The sequence below is a fragment of the Anabrus simplex genome, chromosome 8 (assembly GCF_040414725.1).
Source record: "Anabrus simplex isolate iqAnaSimp1 chromosome 8, ASM4041472v1, whole genome shotgun sequence".
Taxonomy (NCBI): domain Eukaryota; kingdom Metazoa; phylum Arthropoda; class Insecta; order Orthoptera; family Tettigoniidae; genus Anabrus; species Anabrus simplex.
Window position 1 is genome coordinate 46,651,539 of NC_090272.1, and position 20,416 is coordinate 46,671,954.

The 20,416-nt window shown below is 39.4% G+C and overlaps 1 protein-coding gene across 2 annotated transcripts in view; it reads left to right on the forward strand.

The window, feature by feature from the left end:
- Positions 1 to 20,416, forward strand: part of Oatp30B (Organic anion transporting polypeptide 30B) — a 1,136,150-nt gene that overhangs the window by 1,068,662 nt on the left and 47,072 nt on the right. For both annotated transcript variants that reach the window (XM_067152180.2, XM_067152178.2), the window contains 4 exons: positions 2,694 to 2,852; positions 4,779 to 4,979; positions 18,951 to 19,058; positions 20,187 to 20,296. In XM_067152180.2, the coding sequence (XP_067008281.2) occupies positions 2,694 to 2,852; positions 4,779 to 4,979; positions 18,951 to 19,058; positions 20,187 to 20,296 (578 nt within the window). The remainder of the gene's footprint in view (positions 1 to 2,693; positions 2,853 to 4,778; positions 4,980 to 18,950; positions 19,059 to 20,186; positions 20,297 to 20,416) is intronic.

The window sequence follows — 20,416 nt, forward strand, 5'->3', positions numbered from 1 at the left end:
TGTATTCATATCTTATCCTGCCTTCATTTGAACGAGGGTGCAAACCAACATGTGCTCTGGCGGCGCTTGTTTATGTATGTGTCCCAGATCTCACAGGCACCAATTCCGAGCATTAGACACTGTACAAAAGACTGTTTTGGCTTGGGTTTGTACGTGTTGTTAAGGGCTGGGGAAGTGCCAGCGGTTGCATGATGCAACACTTGGATTTCATCCACTAGAGTGCAACATGTAGCAAGCACAAGCCAAAGCTGCTTTATACTTTAATTCTGTTAGAAGGGTTAATTACAAGAAAGATAATGAAATTGCTGTCTTTGGAGCAGTGTTGCCAACTTAACGGATTTTCCGCTAAATTTGGCGGAATGAGAAGAATGTCAGCGGAGAAATACATCAGTTAGCGGACAGCGGATTTTTTGGCGGAATTCTAGATTTATTACAGCGGAATTTAGTGTTTTATCCATTTTACGTTCTTTTTAATTTGCATTCCAGTCTGTCTCCGAGCTGTTCCGTATTTCTTGTCAGGAGCTAGCAGTCACATGAGGAAAACATGTTATTTGGTTCTGATGTTATGAGTTCATGGTACCATAAATTTGTAATGCGTGGGGAAAGGGTACTTATCTCTCGAATGAGACAGATAATGAAACTGTGAGAGAGTAGCATTTATTTTATGCTATGAAGGAAGACCGTATAATGAACTGGCCTGTTTTGTGTGTGGCTCTTGAGGTAGGGGATTCACCTCGTTTGCACCCGGCAGTAAAACGCCTACAAGTTTTACCTCGCTGGCTTAGAGGCAGGGGGTTAATCCCAGTGAAACTCGCAGATCAGGGGAGTGCAGACATTTATTATTATTATTATTATTATTATTATTATTATTATTATTATTATTATTATTATTATTATTGCTGCTCATTTTCATTACTCATTATTTGAGATCGGATTTCTTGGCGGAATTTTAGCGGATTTTTTGTACTATTTAGCGGATCTTGAAAATATAAGTTGGCAATACTGCTTTGGAGGGCTTGAGAGTAAAAGATGGTAAGCACCCTTTTCATGAGTTTTCATGAGGTGACTCACTATCAGTCAAATTTAGATTGATAAGCCAAAGTAATAGGAAGTTGCCCCGGTAGACAGTGTTAACTGCCTCAAATATTTTGGTGACTGTTGTTTATTTGAAGTAAAACTTGGTCAGAGGGGAAAGAAACTATCAAGAGAGAAGACCAGTTGAAAGGAAAAAGTTGAATGATATATTGGAATGTATGAAGTGGATACCACCACATTATACCGAGTGAGTTGGTGTGTGGTTAGGGTTGCGCAGCTGTGAGCTTGTGTTCGAGAGATAGCAGGTTCTAACCCTACTGTCGGCAGCCTTGAAGAAGGTTTTCTATGGTTTATCGTTGTCACACTAGGCTGTACCTTAATTAAGGACATGGCCGCTTTCTTCCCACTCCTAACCCTTTTCTATCCCATTGTTGCCATAAAACCTATCTGTGTCAGTGCGACATCTAGCCACTTGTAAAAGGAGAAAAATAATAATAAAGTCACCACATTATACTAAATTTGTACTAAAATCCAAAGCTGACAGCTGATACATGAGCAGAGGTCTTGGAAATAAAATGAGAGTGAATGAACTGTAGGGATTTTTACAAATTGAAAGCTTACTTGAGATACTAAATGTCATTAAAAGTTTCCACATGTTCCTTTGGGTACCAATGGTTTCTAACTAGAAGTTTGTGATTTAATATCTCAACATGACTAGTAGACAGATGGTACACTGTTTGATGTAAAACATGGTAAGCATCACAATTCTATGAAAAACTAATGAATATGTGTGTACCTGCTGTTTACTTTCTATGCTCGCACTGTGTTTTGTTCTGAATCAAAAAAACAAATTTAGGACATTTTTTTCTAATATTTTGCTCAAAATTACTTCTTTGGTGCTAGGCTGAGTGACTCAGATGGTTGAGGTGCTTGCCTTTTGACCCTAACTTGACAGGTTTAATCCTGGCTCAGTCCAGTGGTATTTGAAGGGGCTCAAATTCGTCAGCCTTGTGTCGGTAAATTTACTGCCACATAAAATAACTCCTGAGGGACTAAATTCTGGCACCTTTGCACCCCTGAAAACCGTGAAAGTAGCTAGTGCGACGTAAAAACCAATAACATTATTATTTACTTCTTCCAAACATTTCAGTTAATGAATTATTTATTTTATATCTCATCCCCCTGTGGGTGGGGGTGGTAGAATAACACCCACAGTTTCTCCTGCCTGTTGTAAGAGGCAACTAAAAGGGGCTCCAGGGGCTCTGAACTTTGGAGCGTGGGTTGGCGACCATGGGGCCCTTAGCTGACTCCTGGCATTGCTTCAACTTACTTGTGCCAGGCTCCTTATTTTCATCTATCCTATCAAACCTCTCTTGGTCAACTCTTGTTCTTTTCCGACCCCGACGCTATCAGGTTTGTGAGGGCTAGGGAGTCTTTCATTTTCATGCCCGTTGTGGCCCTTGTCTTCCTTTGGCCGATATCTTCATTTTTCGAAGTGTCGGATCCCTTCCAATTTTTCTCTCTGATTAGTGTTATTTAGAGGATGGTTGCCTAGTTGTACTTCCTCTTTAACCATAATCACCACCACCGCACCTTGTATATCTCAGTTTTAACCATTACTCATTAATCATATAATTAATTGATGTTCTTTTTTCCAGGCTCAGTCATAATGGGTATTGGCTCAATGGTATTCATGGTTCCACATTTCATAGCAGAACCTCACATATCTTCCAGTCTGACCAATTCATCTTCCGATAACATCTGTCGAGGGGTTTCAGTCCGTGAACAAGATATGGGTCTCGGAAGACTCTCATCAGGTTAGTAATTCATCTCCTTTGAAATTCTGGTCTATAATGTTGACTAGAAGCTTTGTACATTCTGACAATTATGATCAGTAATTTTTATTTTACTTTAGTGATTATTATTACTGTATTACTTATTTACTTTAAAGACTTGATACAGACATTTTTAAAGGAGAACGTAGCAGTAGTATTTGAAGAAATGAAAGTTATGAAATTCAAATCTCTTGGTGAGATGATCCAGTACAATAGTTCATTCAGTAAAGGAAGTAATGAAGGCAAAAAACTGGAAGTTGGAGCTGCTATGCCAGTTAACAAAGCATGTGTACTTCAAGAAATCAGTCAGCTCAAGAGCAAAGGTAAGGCATTCTAACATGTTAAACAAGTCATAAGCAGTATACAGTACTGAAACTTTGAATGTAACAAATAAGGAATTTCTAGAATAACTGGAAAAGAAGAAAAGCATGAAGATTCTTGGACGTTGATGGACAAACAGTGAATTCTATTACCAAGAAATCAAAGGAATTGTGGAACCAGTGACAGAGAGACTAGCTACTGGATGTGTAACAGACATCTCCTCAGAATGAACAAAGAGAGGCTTGCATGAAAGTCCTGACCCACTGTGAGGGAGGAAGGGTTGTCCCCCTGATGGATCACTAAGATCCATTCAGATAGAGACAAAATGGGCATCAGGCAGGAAAACATCCATGATAGGAACTGCTCCCTCCATTACCTTCTCAACACATGATCCAGCATTATGGAAAAATTATAAAATGAAAACCTTCCCACTTCTAAATTCTAATCATTTTCTGTAGATTTCTGAAACAAGTAGTTATCACTCAGCAGCTGTTAGTTTGGAAGTGTATTGAATATGTGTTGCTATTGTCGAAATACCAGAATATTACAAACAGCATATCAACGTTAACTTCTTTTTCAAACTGCAGAAAACATTTACTGAGATACACAGGGGTATAGAATAAATTTGTCAAAACTAAAGAAACGTGGCAGGTTAAGTCTAACCTGCAAGTGTTTTCGATGGTGTATTTTGACATCAACAGTGTCATGCACCATGAATTCCTATCTGACAGTCAAACAGTCAACTGCCGGTATTATCTCAAAGTTAAGAGAAAATGTTGGGAGAGGAAGAAAAAGAAATCTTGTGAAGAAACAACTCCAGGGGTCTTCACCATGATAACACACCAGCTCACACATCGCTGTTCATAAGAGTTAGGGATTGGAATAACTTACCAAGGGAGATGTTCAATAAATTTCCAATTTCTTTGCAATCATTTAAGAAAAGGCTAGGAAAACAACAGATAGGGAATCTGCCACCTGGGCAACTGCCCTAAATGCAGATCAGTAGTGATTGATTGATATGAACTTCATAGTTGATTCTGGACAAAATGTACGATATTTCAGTGAAGAGTACCATACCTTAACTCCATTGAAATATCTTTGCCGTTCATTCATAAATTGATGAACTCCAAGACAGTCATGCTTTCTCATCTGCCTTATTTACTTGATCTAGTACCTGCAGACATTTTTCTATTCCCCAAGTGAAATTCTCGCTGAAAAGAGGACGGTTTCAGTCAACTGAAGAGATCGAACTGAAAGTGTAGGCGGAACGGCACACGATCCCTCAGATTGCTTACCAAGACTGCATCCATAAGTGGAAACTGTGTCGGAATCATTGTATTAATAGAGGATGGAAGTACTTCAAAGGAGACATAGTTAACTAGGCTGCAAGTAAGCCCTCTAAAGAGTTATTTTCAAGGGTCAGTTACTCTTTGAACAAACCTTGCATGGCAATTGTTTAATTTTCTCTCATCGATTTTTGTGAGACCAATAATCAAAATATTATACCCTTAAGGCTTTCGTTACCATAATTCTCATCATTAAATACCTGAGTGAAAGAATAGAGTGTAACACTAATGTCTGTTACAGGTCTGTCATCTCCTCCGCTGGCTCCGCACAACAACCTGCGAGGTGACAATTGTATTCAGGGAAATCCATCAACGGCTGGTCCGGTGATGTTGTTTCTTCTAGCACAACTGTTGTTAGGTTGTGGGGGTTCTCCTCTGTTTACTCTTGGGACCACCTACATCGACGACCATGTACGACCAGAGAGTGCTTCTCTTTATATAGGTGAGCAGCAGGAGCCATCGCTCCTCCTTTCTAAATCACAAATGAGGGAAATCTTTTCTTAATAGAAACATAAAATTACTGTTGATTGTTCGATACCTGAGAGACAAGATTTTTTCTTATTCTCATTTTGCTGAAATGTATTGTCTTGTTCTGCAATTAAACAACTTGGTCCCTTTAGTTGATTAACATGGGTTGAAGTTTCAAATTGTGGTGAATTTCCATTTATGCAACATCCTGTGGTTCGACACATTCTGTGGTCTGGTTTGATCCAGTGCTGTCATGTCTGATTAGTCTGTAATCATTAACTTGCCTTCATGTTTTAAGGTTTTGTAGTCTCTTAATTTCTGACAAAATTCTTTTCAATTTATTGAAATAAACTTTATAAGATGGATTGTACTTCGTGACATTTGTAATACTAATTTAAACCAGCTAACATTATGCTACATTTGCAATGGACACTGTCATACGTGGCCTACAGAGACCAGACCTTGGGTTGGATAACTAATTGGCTGGCTGAACTGACAACGTTAAAATAAATGAAGGCCCTATCCAGCAGTCTGTATATTGTACTTTATGATTTTTCTCCATTTTTTTTTTTTTTTTTTTTTCTTTACGTTGCACCGACACAGATAGGTCTTCTCCATCTTTAAAAAAAAAATTCTCCATCTTTTTAAAAATATTTCGAAATATATCAGACTTATAAGTTTAAATGTTCAAGTAAGAAAGCTAGCAGGAGTGAAATATATACTGTATGTCTAAGGATAGATGGAGACCTGTGACTTACCATGAAAGAACACATGGATAGAGTACACAAGAAAAAAAGACACGAGTCTAAAATTTCGCAAGCAGCCTTTGTCTATGGAGGAGGCAATAATAACAGTAGTGGTCATCGTTGGCAAGTTGTCTGCCTCCCCACTCTCTTTAACCCACACTTGCTAACGAAGACCACTACCATTCCCCATTGGCCAAAAGGTTTGGACCCATGTCTCTGTTATGTGTACTTACTCCATCCACACATTCTTATATGGTAAGTTGCTGCTCTCCATCTACTCCTAAACCTATATAGACATAGAAATTTATTTAATTACAACAATGTATAGAATTACAAATTATTGATGATGATGATGATGATGATGATGATGCTTGTTGTTTGAAGGAGCCTAACATCGAAGGTCATCGGCCCTACAAATTATTTAAACACGGAAAAATAATATAAGAGTATAGTACATATGTACCCATGTGTTTGTCTGCCATGGTACAAAATATTAGATCCAGTTTATCATCCTATTCTTTCACTTTAGAACACAATAATATTGCATGTTTGCTAAAGTAAGCTTTTGAAAAATACATAGATTCTGTCATTCAACTATAAAGAAGTATAATGCCAATAAAACAAACTTATCACTTCAAGTAGTGTGTAAAGGTTTATTTTTTATTGCATTTTTTGTCAAATTATTTTTTTGGAGGCTAAGTCGTGTGAGTTAGCAGGCAGCACTAGTGCTCATGACTGTGGGAATCTGGAGACAAAATTATTCACCAGGCCGGCTGGGTAGGAGGGCATCCACTGTAATAATTAAGGCTTGGATTTCTATGACCAAAAATCTCTTGATATTTGCATTTGTTTTTGCCCTAAAATTGACCAAGATATGACCAGAAACCCTGAAAATATGACGAATCTAAAAATTAAACCTACAAACAAAAACAAAAAATGCATTTACTTCCAATAGTTAATTACAGAGCAGGATTTGAAAATATGTTGAACCTACATTTGGGGAGGAACAACATGGATTTAGACCTCATAAATCAACTATAGACCTCATTTTTGGCACCAGAATGCTCTATGAGAAGTATTGGGAGATAGGTAAAACTCGTTATAACTTTTTTTCTGGACAACAAGGAAGCATATGACCATGTACCACACAGGCATACATGAGAATATTTGAGACCTAAGAAAGTGTCCGATGACATTACAATACAGGTACAACGATTATCAGTGTGATTCAGCAGTCCCTTCCAGTATCGTTTACTGCAGCCCAACAAACGTGCACATGGTTATAGGGATGCTATTCCCCTGCTGCCGTACTGCATGGTACTAATGTTCAGGGAGCACATTTTCATATGATTCTGAACCTAGCAAAATATTACATCATCTGTTCGCAAAACACAATGCTATTAAATCATGTAGCAACATCCTTTTACCATGTAACTATGTTAATGTGTCGTGCCTCGTGACCGGATGTAACGAAGAGGGGAATCAATGCATAAAACTAGGTAACAGTACAGTAGTTAATGTCTTAAACACCGAACCGGATGGCGTATGTACTCTGCTCTCGTCATACTACCAGAATGTTTCCAGCAGTGTAGCGTAGTGGATGTGGTTAGCCGTTCGCCTAGCAATCGATGGAATGTGCCAGCGGTGGTTCGAATCCTGCATCGCTCAAATATGTTTGCATCAGTGTGATGTTTGAATATGTAAACACAGGCCCACGTTTTCCCCATCCAAACAATAGAATGACGCTGTTTTTCATCTTGTGCCCTGTGCGTACTCCACTGGTTAGGGCCTGAATGTACTGTAAACTCTGCTGTCATTCAGCGTGTTTCCACAGAGGAATACGTTGACATGCTCCTCATTTATAGGGAAGCAAGACGAAACGTGTGCGAGGAACTACGTCTGTACCAGGAACGATATCCCGACAGGTGACACCCGGCTGCTACGACATTCCGCCATGTTGAAAGACATCTAAGGACAACAGGCATGATTTCCTACCAGCCACCAGTCCACGATAGGCCCGTTACATCGGGTGAAACAGAAGAGGCCGTGGTGAACACCAGCCAGCCGTCCGTTTGGCGAATACTGCATGAACATAAATTTCACACATACCATCTTGAGCTACACCAAGAGCTCCATGTGCGGGGTTTCAAAGCTCCAATGGAGTTCTGTCGGTGGCTATTAGGCAGGCTGGACAATGATGCAGCATTCGTATCGCATATCTTGTTCTCGGACGAATTGTGCTTCCACAATAATGGGAACGTCAATCGCCACAACGTGCACTATTGGAGCCTGGACAGTCCTCACTGGATGCGACAGGTGGCCCATCAAGCATGATGGGGAGTGAATGTTTGGCGTGGAATCTCGGGGGATCGCCTGATTGGACCTCATTTCTTTGAGGGCCATTGGATGGGCCCACGCTACCTGCACTTTCTGCATCAGGAATTCCATTGCTGCTGGAGGATGTGCCCTTACACAATCATTTGACGATGTGGTTGCAACAGGATGGAGCTCCACCACATTTGACTTTGCCCGTTGCTAACCATCTGAACGAGGAACTGCCAGGGAAATGGATAGGACGAGGAAGCCCTGTTTCTTGGCCTGCCAGATCACTGGATTTAACGCCATTAGACTACTTCTTGTGGGGACATTTGAAGAATGCCGTTTACATTTAAGCGCCGGAAAACCTCGACCAGGTCTGACAACTCACCACGGATGCCTACCAAGCAATTACAACTGGAATGCTTCAGCGCACAAGACAATCTATTGGACACCGGGCCCGAATGTGCATAAACCAAAACGGTCATCACATCGAGCATTTACTGCGATAAAACGTTGTCTGGGCAGTTGTGTTCTTATTATTCCTGGTCTGTATAAGTCCAGCCTGGTAACTAATTGGCTCTTCTTAACGCCACAAACACACACACAATTTGCATGAAAGCGGGTACTGAACTTACATTGCATGCGGTAAGTATGAAACGAATATTTCAAAAATTTGTAATCTTCACCCCGGACTCGAACCTCCCACCTGACATGCAAGCCCGCTGCGCCACGCCTTTGCCAACTACACTACGAATCAATTTAGTATTTTGCCGGCGTGTAAGATTCATATGATCTACAAGGCACACGCATGTCTTCCAGTGTTTAATATGAGTATAACATTATGGCGTCCTATCATGGTGAGGCTGTAAGTACCATGATATCTGGTTGTGCTGTCTGAGCATACCGGCAGGGCAGATTTTTTCAGGACAGAATGAATATTCTGGGTTGCATAAAATTACATTGGAAGGGGCAGCTGAATCACACTGTATAATGAACAAAGAGCTGTGTCCGGGTCTAGGATGGAAGGTCAAGTTGGTTCAAAAGGAAAAGTGGAGTCCAACAAGGAAGTTGTCTTTCACCACTCCTCTTCATAATCATAAGGGATGAAGTTTTAAAAGCGGTTAAAAGAAAGTATCCAACTACTAATGCCCTGGTTTTTGCTGATGATTTTACGGTATGGTGTGAGACGGAAGGGGAAGTACAAGCTAGACTAGATCTTTGGCATGAAGCTTTTACAACCGTAGGTCTTAAAATGAGCAAAACCAAGAGTTGGAACTCCTTCAGTATAATTGTTTATTCTAAGAACAATGCATGTTAACAGCAGTATTTAAGCTTTTAACAACTCTTGGGCAGTATCACATCTTAAAGTAGCAGTTGATGGTCTTCTAGCTGCACAGTCAGAAGTTTACAATGGACTGTGTTGAGTGTGGTAACAGACAGAACAAAGAAAAACAAAGAGAAACTCACTTCTTTTGCAAAACTTTTTTCAGTAAATTTGAAATCTTAAGACTTTTTGCATTCATAAACAGAAAATGAAATAGATTTGTGGAAACATCATAATCAATTCCATCAAAACTCTCAGTCATTATGATTGACATTAATTCTTGAAATGGAATCAAATAACATTTATTTTTCAAACATAAGACACTTACAATTCTAAATCTTTTTAAAAAAATGTATGTGATACCATTGATCAGTTGTATACTAAAGCATCATTCAAACAGTACAGTACAGCTTGTTTTTTTTTTTCATTTCTCTAGCTCTGATATAAATAGAAGTTTCAAAGGAAAGTACACTGAACAAACCAGTTTTAGATCAGCCAAATTATGCTATATACAGTATTAGTTTCTTTCTCCCTCTCTGCATTGTGTGGCTGAAAAATAACATGTTAAAAATGTATCGTAGAATCAGTGACTCTCTTCATTTCTCCTACAGTTCATGTCATTGATACCAATACTATCTGTCCGCTACACAATAAACTTCATTGATTACTTCACATGTGAGACAGCTTGCGTCTTAATATCTGGGCAGTTGTTTGATGCTTGATGCAAAATAACTCTTTCAAAGGGGAACTGTCAAACACATTCACAAATATTTCAACAGCTTCTCAGCAGTCATCTCACACTGAATTGGCCTTCCTCCTTGGCTGATGTGCAGATAGTGTTCTAATATTTCAGTGTGTCCTACTCTATGATGTTCAAATTCTTCTACAGGTAAGTCGTTCTCTCACTATTTTTCCTTATTCCTTAACAGCATATGAGCCAGCCCTGTGGTGTAGGGGTAGTGTTCCTGTCTCTTACCCGGAGGCCCCGGGATAGGTTCCTGGCCAGATCAGGGATTTTTACCTGGAATTAAGGGCTGGTTCAAGGTCCACTCAACGTACGTGATTACAATTGAGGAGCTATCTGACAGTGAGATGGCGGCCCCGGTCTAGAAAGCCAAGAATAATGGCCAAGATGATTTGTCGTGCTGACCACGCAACACCTCATTATCTGCAGGCCTTCGGGCTGAGCTGTGGTCGCTTGGTAGGCCATGGTCCTTTGGGGCTGTTGTACCATGGGGTTTGGTTTGGTTTGGTTTTAACAGCATACACTTTGACAGTCTTGCCTCATTGTCAAGGTTGGAATTCTTAGTAGACAGCTTGAGGGTGCATTCACACTGCATGCAGAGTTGAACCTGGCCAGGTAGAACTGACCCATGTGAGTGGTGTAAGCCAACACATTTAGATGATGTTCACACTCTACCCAGCTGAGCAGAACAGAGCCAGTCCATAACCAACAAGTGTCCAAAGCTCAAGCAAATTCATGTTTTCCACTTCACCATGCTTGAAATATGACACAGTTTCAATTCATCTATCAAGGAATGAAAAATGGACAAAGAAATTCTCCTTGATTTAATGAGATCTCATCCAACTGTGTGGAATTACAAGAATAAACATTATCATAAGAGACACACCTGCAAAAATATAGAAAGAAGTTGCCACAGAATGCAATTCAGAAAGGAGTGACACATTATTAACTGTTTTTTCCTATGGTTTTGAACAGAAACTGGCAGCGCACACCTAGGTAAACATCCTATTACTGCTCCTTCTTCAGCAACAATCAATCTTTGAGTGAAGACACTTCCGGGAAGTAGAATAGATACAGCAGTCGAAGATGCCCTTTCTGAAACATTTGTTTAGAACTGATCGCACAGCAGATTTTCTGCTTGTAGCGTGAAGATTTTCCTGCTCAGCCAGTATCGACTCCTCTCGTCCTGGCTCATCCCAGCTCTTCACTGCTGGTGGTGTGACCATAGCCTGAGCCTTGAGCTGAGCTCTTTGTTTTGGATGTTAACTTCAGATGTAATAAATAAGCTACAAGATTGTGAGCAACTGCAAAATGACCTTGATAATGTTGTGAGACGGACAGCAGGCAATGCTATGATGATAAACGGGAATAAAAGTCAGGTTGTGAGTTTCACAAATAGGAAAAGTCCTCTCAGTTTTAATTACTGCGTTGATTGGGTGAAAGTTCCCTTTGGGGATCATTGTAAATACCTGGGTATTAATATAAGGAAAGATCTTCATTGGGGTAATCACATATATAGGATTGTAAATAAAGGGTACAGATCTCTGCACATTGCTATGAGTAGAGACGAGAATTATAGGCACTAAAAACAGTTAAAATAGGCAGGCATATAGGCTCTTAAATTAGCCAAAATTGGCATGTAAATAGGCACTAACGTGTAATATAGGCAACAAAATAGGCATGAAACAATTTGTATAATTTAATAACGTGCTCAATTACCATCAGAGGTATTTACAACAAGCAACGTTTCAATGTTTTCCGTTAACAATCTTGTTCTCTTGTTGGGCAGAACGTTTTGTACTGAGAGAAATCTCTCAACAGCACAGGAAGTGATTGGACAAAACTTCAATGAAGCCACTTCATCTGGTTTTAGTTCAACTGCTTCATCTACCTCATCTCGTAGCATTCTGGCTACTTTTACCATCGTTTTCCATCATGGATTCTGCTGCAGGAATCTTAGAGAACTTTTTGCTGACAGCGGCTACCTTTCCAGAGGTTCGGTCAAAATTTCTTCTGACTTCTTCCACAACCCTAAATGACTCCACTGGGGGAAAGCCACTCGTCTCTAGCTCGGTGATTGCTCCCGGCAGCTTGTTGAAGTTTGAAGATGCTCCAGTTTATGCAGGGGGATATCAGCTCCCACCATTGCAGTTCACAGGTCTATAGAATATTGTTGTTGGTTGCTGTTCAGTGGAATGGTGGAAAAGCTGCCATGACAACTCTTATGTACTCGTGTCAAATGCATCGCAGTATCTCTATGTTGATCTATATGGTATCTTTTCACATTTGATCTGAGTAAAATTGATTTAAATTATAATGTTCTTATATTTCTACAGCTGGGCTAATTGGCAATAAAACTTATTATAAACATAATAATGGCGTATGGCCTCCGGAGAGGCCTGGTACAGGTCTTTTTCTCGTAGACGGTCTATTGATTCACAATTAAGTATTTAACTTATTTTCCACCTAGTCGATACAATGATTGCTTAAGGCAATTTTTAATGGTCAAAAGTGGTACATGTTTCGTATAATATCAACATCTTCAGCCACATAACACTGTTTAGATGAAAAATATATAAAATTGACAAAGTAATGCTTTAGAGGAAGTGTCCTTAAAATTAACATAAGGCCCTACCTAGGATGATTTCTAATGCTGAATACGCCACACGCACCCAGCCTCAGAGACATTGTAATTAACCAATTAAGGTTAAAATCCCCCGACCTGACCAGTAATCGAACCCGGAACCCTGTGAACCGAAGGCCAGTACGCTAACCATTCAGCCAAGGAGTCGGACATTATAAACATGCATTTGTTTCATTTAAAAAAAAAAGAGGAAGACTGTTATAGGTGATGTTTCTAGAATTAGAAAACTTAAAGTAGGAACAAGAGAATTCGCAATTTACATGGAAATATGTTCCCAAAAATGTTTAGTTATAATTTGGCAGTTCCCTGTAGAGTTCACTGGGTGAAAAAAATCATAAAAATGACTTGAAACGATACCTGAGTAGCGTAGAGATCCTTCTTACTGTATATGCTTGCCAGAGACTCACCAAGCTGCTTCTAGCAGTATTCTTACTTATATAGAAGAATTAAAACAAAGGCACTATAAATCTCAGATTTGTGAACATTTTATATGTTGCTATTTGGCGGCTTTGGTCAGTCGGGTCAGCTATCATGAATACTATTTTCTGTTGCCTGCAATAGATCCTGTATCATGTGTGCCCACAAGGCTGCCACCCTCGCTGAAAATTAGAAAACCGCGTGATTTGAAATTGTTGTGGTACGCGTCCATGAATTTACTTTTTGTCAATATTTAGCAAAACTCTAAATGGGACGCTAGAGCTTATGAACCCCAGACTCTCTTTGCTTGCCCCCCCCCCGGCAGCACATGGTTACTAACTTGACCTCACCAATCAGACCAACAGTCTTTTCACTGGCCTGGTCTCCTAAAGAGGGTCTTTGCAGCCTTGTAAAACACGCTGTGACATCATCCAGGCCATGCCATCTTGTATGTCTAGCCTCTGTGACATCGTCTTAACTGCATCACATTCGATCTTCAACGTATGTTTCGCGAAGGCTTAGCGGAAGCGCAATAGAGTTCACTAGAGCCTACACATAGCGCTGGTGAAAGTTACTTATGATTTTTAAAAATTGAATTTCAGTTGTAGTCCGCTTCTATGGTGTGGTAGTTAGCGTGATTAGCCACCACCCACGGAGGCCCGGGTTCAATTCCCGGCTCTGCCACGAAATTTGAAAAGTGGCACGAGGGTTGGAACGGGGTCCAATCAGCCTTGGGAGTTCAAGTGAGTAGAGGTGGGTTTGATTCCCACCTCAGCCATCCTCGAAGTGGTTTTCTGTGGTTTCCCACTTCTCCTCCAGGAAAATGCCGGGATGGTACCTAACTTAAAGACGCGTCCACTTCCTTCCCTCTTCTTTGACTGTCCCTTCCAATCTTCGCATGCCTTCACAAGGCCCCTGTTCAGCATAGAAGGTGAGGCTGTCTGGGTAGGGTACTAGTCCTCCTCCCCAGTTTCATCCCCGACCCAAAGTCTCACGCTCCAGGACACTGCCATTGGGTCGGTAGAGGTGGGATCCTTCACTGAGTCCGAGGAAAAAACCTACCCTGGAAGGTAAACAGATTGAGAAAGAAAGAAAATATTTCAGCTGTAAATCTCTCTTTTCACGGGAACTGAATCAGAGTTCAAAATGCCGATTTTTAATTTGCATCCACTCTGTGACAAGAGACCACTGGCATTCTAACTCCTCATTCAGTAATGAATGATTCTTTACATTTTAGCAATATAAATTATTGAAAGTTCACGACTAATACAGTATTGCAACAAAACAACTTTCCACAATATGTAAATTAATAGGTCTATAAATGCTACAATGAAATGCGATCCGTCACAAAAATGATAAAAGGAACAAATGAACTTACCTCCTTACAGCAAGCTTGGCAGAAGACTACCTTTCCATCCGTAGTGAAATTGGGATCCCCTGTGATCCACTGCTTCAAACTATATGATTTCGACGATTTTTCTTTGCAATTACAATTGTCTTACGTCATGCCGACACAGATATGTCTTATGGGGACGATGGGATGGGAAAGGCCTAGGAGTGGGAAGGAAGTGGCCGTGGCCTTAATTAAGGTACAGCACCAGCATTTGCCTGGTGTATAAATGGGAAACCATGGAAAACCGTCTTCAGGGCTGCCGACAGTGGGACTCGAACCCACTATCTCCTGGATGCAAGCTGACAGCTACGCGGCCTTAAGCGCACAGCCAACTTGCCCGGTGATTTTTCTTTGGACATTGCCACAGACACACTTCTTCACAATAAATCACAACACGTTCTGTAAATAAAGCGTACGCGTACAACAGTTCACGTCGAGAAGGAGGTATAAGGGTTCAACGTTGATTGGTTCTCGCATATGTCTTAGAAGGTTGGAGGGGTTGAAGGCTTCGAGGTCAAATTGTTCCTTGTTTCTCCTGACAGAAAGTTCCCAAGAACTATTTCTTGTGACTTCCAAGAATTCTCATTTTTGTTCGTAGGGTAAACAGATCTTGAGAAATGAGAAGATAATACTGTCGAGTACACCAGTTACAATATAATGCACTGGAAGGAAATTGGCTTCTTTAAAATAGATTCAAAAAGCATCAAATAGGCACATATCCCTGAAATAGGCATTTATAGGCACAATAAAACCAACAAAATCTAGCTTAAAGGACCCTAAAACGTATTTATATCTCAAAAGCCTACGTTTCTGAACACAGGAATAAAATAGGCAAATAGGCAAATTCCCGTCTCTAGCTATGAGAGTATTTAGGGGTTGTAGTAAGGATGTAAAGGAGAGAGCATATTTGTCTCTGCTGAGACCCCAACTAGAGTATGGTTCCAGTGTATGGGACCCTTACCAGGATTACTTGATTCAGGAACTGGAAAAAATCCAAAAAAAAGCAGCTCTATTTGTTCTGGGTGATATCCGACAAAAGAGTAGCGTTACAAAAATGTTGCAAAGTTTGGGCTGGGAAGACTTGGGAGAAAGGAGACGAGCTGCTCGACTAAGTGGTATGTTCTGAGCTGTCACTGGAGAGATGGCATGGTAGGACATCAGTAGACGAATAAGTTTGGATGGTGTCTTTAAAAGTAGGAAAGATCACAATATGAAGATAAAGTTGGAGTTCAAGACGACAAATTGGGGAAAATATTTGTTTATAGGAAGGGGAGTTAGGGATTGGAATAACTTACCAAGGGAGATGTTTAATAAATTTCCAAATTCTTTGCAATCATTTAAGAAAAGGCTAGAAAAACAAGAGATATAGGGAATCTGGCACCTGCCCTAAATGCAGATCAGTACTGACTGACTGATAGATGTTTTGTTGTGTTAGTTTTCTCAGTTGTAAGAACTTCTTACATCAGATCTAACACTTAAACATCTCTGTATATCAGGCTTGCATCCTTTCTTTCCTTTTGTTGAGTGGCACACAAAGCCAGTAAAGTCCCTCTGTCAATCAGTGGTAGTGTCATCCTCTGGACCCCAAGATTGCGGGTTCAAACCGGGCAGAGGTGGTCAGATCTTTTTAAGAGCAGAAAAAGAGTGTCCATTCAGCATTCCATGTTAGCATGTAAGTGACAGTGTTTACTGACAAAAATTAATTAGAACTTGGTCATAAATAGTCCAGCAGAGATCCATATCTATCTGATATCTGGTCGAGTATAAAAGATCGTTAAAATTGACACACAGGGAGCGTAGCTGAGATTGTATCATCATCATAATCATCATCATCATCATCATTGCCTGTTAAAGCCCTGGGCCTGCCAAGCAAGATGACTCGCTGCCCAGCCTGCAGACAATGGAGTGCTGCATGGTTGGTGTGATGGCATTGTAGAGTTACACCTTGGAGCCCAGCCAGCTCCTCTGAGTTTGTGCATTTTGTCAGCAGAATATGCAGCACCAGTATGGGAGAATTCAGCTGATTCGAAACATGTTGATGTCAATGTGGCCCTTAACAAAATGACAAGTCGTCTCAGGGTGCTTTAAACCAACACTTACACATAATCTGTTTCCATTGGTTCAAATTTCTCTATGATAAGAAGAGAAGTGATCATTGTTCAGCCACCAACTACCAGATAGAGCAAGAGTTCCTTTCAAGGTCATGTGACTTCAAAGACCCTACAATAATCCAGTTGCATCATTAAATGCAAGGCTGAAACTGTTGACATTAATTTGGACACCAAAGAACAACGTGCCCCTGGGAAAGACCTCCCTTACCCAGTACGGAGGTCACAATCGAATGAGAGTAGGGGTCTCGAGATGTGAAACCAGCCTTGATAAGTGGGGACTGCTCCCTGTGGAATCTAACACATTGTGCAAATGCTACGACATCTAGAATTTAGCCCATTCCCTGTCTGCAGCACACTTGGTAAACCCTGAATTATTCAAGATCAGTACAAAGCCAACAACAAAGCCGTCATAGCTACTGAATTTTGGAATAATTTGACTTGATGTTGACACAGAAAGGAGGTTGATCAAAATGCACAAAATGTAAAAAGGAATTACTTCTCTTTACTACAGGAAAAACTTTACATTATAATAATCTGTATTGTTTAATGCTTCAAATATTTGGGAAGTGAAGAAATGCGAGATGCAAGGTTGGATGAGGAGATCAGCAGAAGGATACAAGTGAGAAATATGTTCTACCAGAATGTAAGGTACTTGGTGTGGAACAGAGAAGTTTCTATGAAATATAAAGAGGTAATGTAAAAGATGTGTTATACCCCTGTATTAACGTAGGCATCAGAGACTTTGAACTTGACAGCAGGAGATGAGATTAAAATTCTGGCCATTGAGATGATGTTCCTGAAGAGTATGGTAGGGAAGACAAGGAGAGATAGAGTAAGAAATGTTGAGTTCAGAAAAGAAATCGGAGTTGAAAAACTGAGTGATAGGATGGAGAAGAATAAATTTGGACATGTTATGAGGATGGAGAAGGGAAGGATACCAAAACAAGTGTTGGAGGCTAAGATAGAGGGCAAGAAGGAGGCCCAGAGCAAGATGGTTAGACTCTATCAAGAAGAGTATAAGAAAAAGAAGACTGAAATAAAATAAAATTACTGAAGAGGAGTGGTGGAAGGAGAGGCAACGGTGGAGAAGTACCAACACCACCCCGACCTGGCAGGAGAAACGGGAAGGGGAAGGGTGATAAGGGGTAATGATGAAGATGAAGGATCAATATTCTGTTTGTTTGTTCTCAATTTTTAAAATCTGTTTCTTGATGGAAAATATTCATTAATCAAATGCTTTTCTGGTACAAATGACTTTTAGCCCACTATTTTATTCCACTTTTGATAATGATATTACTTGGGGGTTTTTCTGTCCCACGATTATTTTTGTAATTTTCGGAGGTATTTCAATTTTAAAATCTGCAGTAATAATAATAATATTATTATTATTAATTTTCTGCTGTGCTAAGTAGCTCAGACAGTTGAGGTGCTGGCTTTCTGACCCCAATTTGGCAGATTTGATTCTGGCTCAGTGTGGTGGTATCTGAATGTGTTCAAGCCTCATATTGGCAATTTTACTGGCATGTAAAAGAACTCCTGCAGGACTAAATTCTGGCTCCTTGCATCTCCAGAAACCATAAAAGTAGTTAGTGGGACATAAAACCACTTGTTGTTATTATTATTATTATTATTATTATTATTATTATTATTATTATTATTATTATTATTATTATTATTATTATTATTATTATTATTGTTTTCTTCTTCTTCTTCTTCTTAAGACGCCGTCTCCGAGCGGAGGTTGGCGATCCACGTAACTAGCTCTGATCTTGACAGCGCAGAACGGAATGCCATTTCTGAAGTACAGCAGTGCCATCTTCGAAGGTCTTTCAGCCATGAATTTCTTCTTCTCCCAACAGATCTCTTCCCCTGTATCTTCCCTTCGATAATAAGCTGTAATAACTGATACCTCTCACCTCTCATGATATGTCCTAGATATTGCGTTTTCCTCTGTTTTATGGTGAGCAGTAGTTCTTTTTGCTTTCCGACGAAGGACCTCGGCATTTGAGATTTTCATTACCCAGGATATCCGCAAGAGACGGCGATACAGGAACATTTCGAAGGCATCAATACGTTTTTCTATGATTGGATCCAGAGTCCAGCTTTCACATCCATATAGGAGAACAGAAAATAAATATTGAGTTCTTCGATATATGAGAAATATTTTTCTTTTCATTGTATATTTGTCATCTGATGACAAAAATTATTCCAGACTGTGAGTTTGATTTTTGCATCTTGTATTACAGGCTGTATGTACAGTATGGCAGCATTTGGACCAGTCCTGGGATTTTTACTGGGAGCATACCTCTTGTCATTCCACATGGATTCTTTTTCCAGCTCCATTGTAACTATTGGTGAGTACAACTATTTAATCTCAAGACATTGTCCTTATGAGTGAGTGTTTTTATTTTATTTTAACTCCTAGTAACTGAGAAGTGCATTTCTTAGACTACTACAGGAATATTCTGTATGTAGTATTTTTTGTCAAATTTACTCTGTGACCGTAAGGAAAATTTTTCCTTTTATAATAGTCTTTTGAATGATTGTTCTATGGGGAAAAAAACAAAAAGAGTGATTCATGATCGAATTTGTCAGCTATCTTCATATCATGAAAATCTCAAATAAATATACACATAGACTTCTTATATTTTAGAACAACTAGAATAAGTGTTCTAGAACACAGATTAATTTTTAATTGACAACTTTACACAAAATAAATCAAATATCTCACTACAAATGGATAAAAATCACTTGTTCTTTCAAATACTGTATCTCCATTCATAATTAAAAAGGAAATGTATTATCATTTGTTTTTAGTCTTAAGAGCCATAGCCATAACTTGTACCGTAATAGTAGAAAACTCAATATGATTCCATTCTAAAATTCTCACTATGAATGCTGTTTTTAAAATGAGCATCAAAATAGTTTTAGAAGTTGATGATGTTGGTCTGAATTCTGTATCATGAAAATAATGGTGTATCATTCAAGATAATTTCCAATTTTAAGTGTAATTTATCAACTTACGTGACACAAATCGATGTCACCTTAAAGACACAGAAATCTAGACATTTTACCTTAAAGATTTAGACAAATCAGAAAGATTCATGGGAAGATAATTTTTACTACCAGTTTGGAAGTGTGATTTAATTGGTTCCTGTTCCACTCTTCTTGAGAAAAGCATGAACATTTCTCATCTCTTAATTTTCAAGCTATAAATCAGTATAGTTGGAAGTCTAATAGAACTCCATTGTGGATGAGTGAAATAGTCTTGGATCAAATTTGCTGTATACAAAACCTTTAAAAATTTGTTTCACCAAGTCTGTTATTTAGAAAAACCTTGCAAATTATTTTTTCTGATAAATAATAAGCAATTGATAAAGCTGTTCATTCCAATAGAGAACAAATAATAATTACTTTCTTGGTTGTATGTCTAAAGCTTTTACTCGCTGACCATTCTGAAAATTGCACACATGTTGTTGCAGATCCTGGTGATCGCCGATGGGTAGGGATGTGGTGGGGAGGATTCCTGCTATGTGGTTTGCTTCTAATTCTCGTTGCCATTCCTTTTTATGCATTCCCAAAGACACTGCATGTAAGTATAAATTATAGCACATGACTGTTGTTATTTGTATGAAGCAAATTAGTGATGGAAATGTGTCTGTTCAATGTTGTTCTTGATATGTACTTAGCTCTAGTGAAATTACTTTTTTAT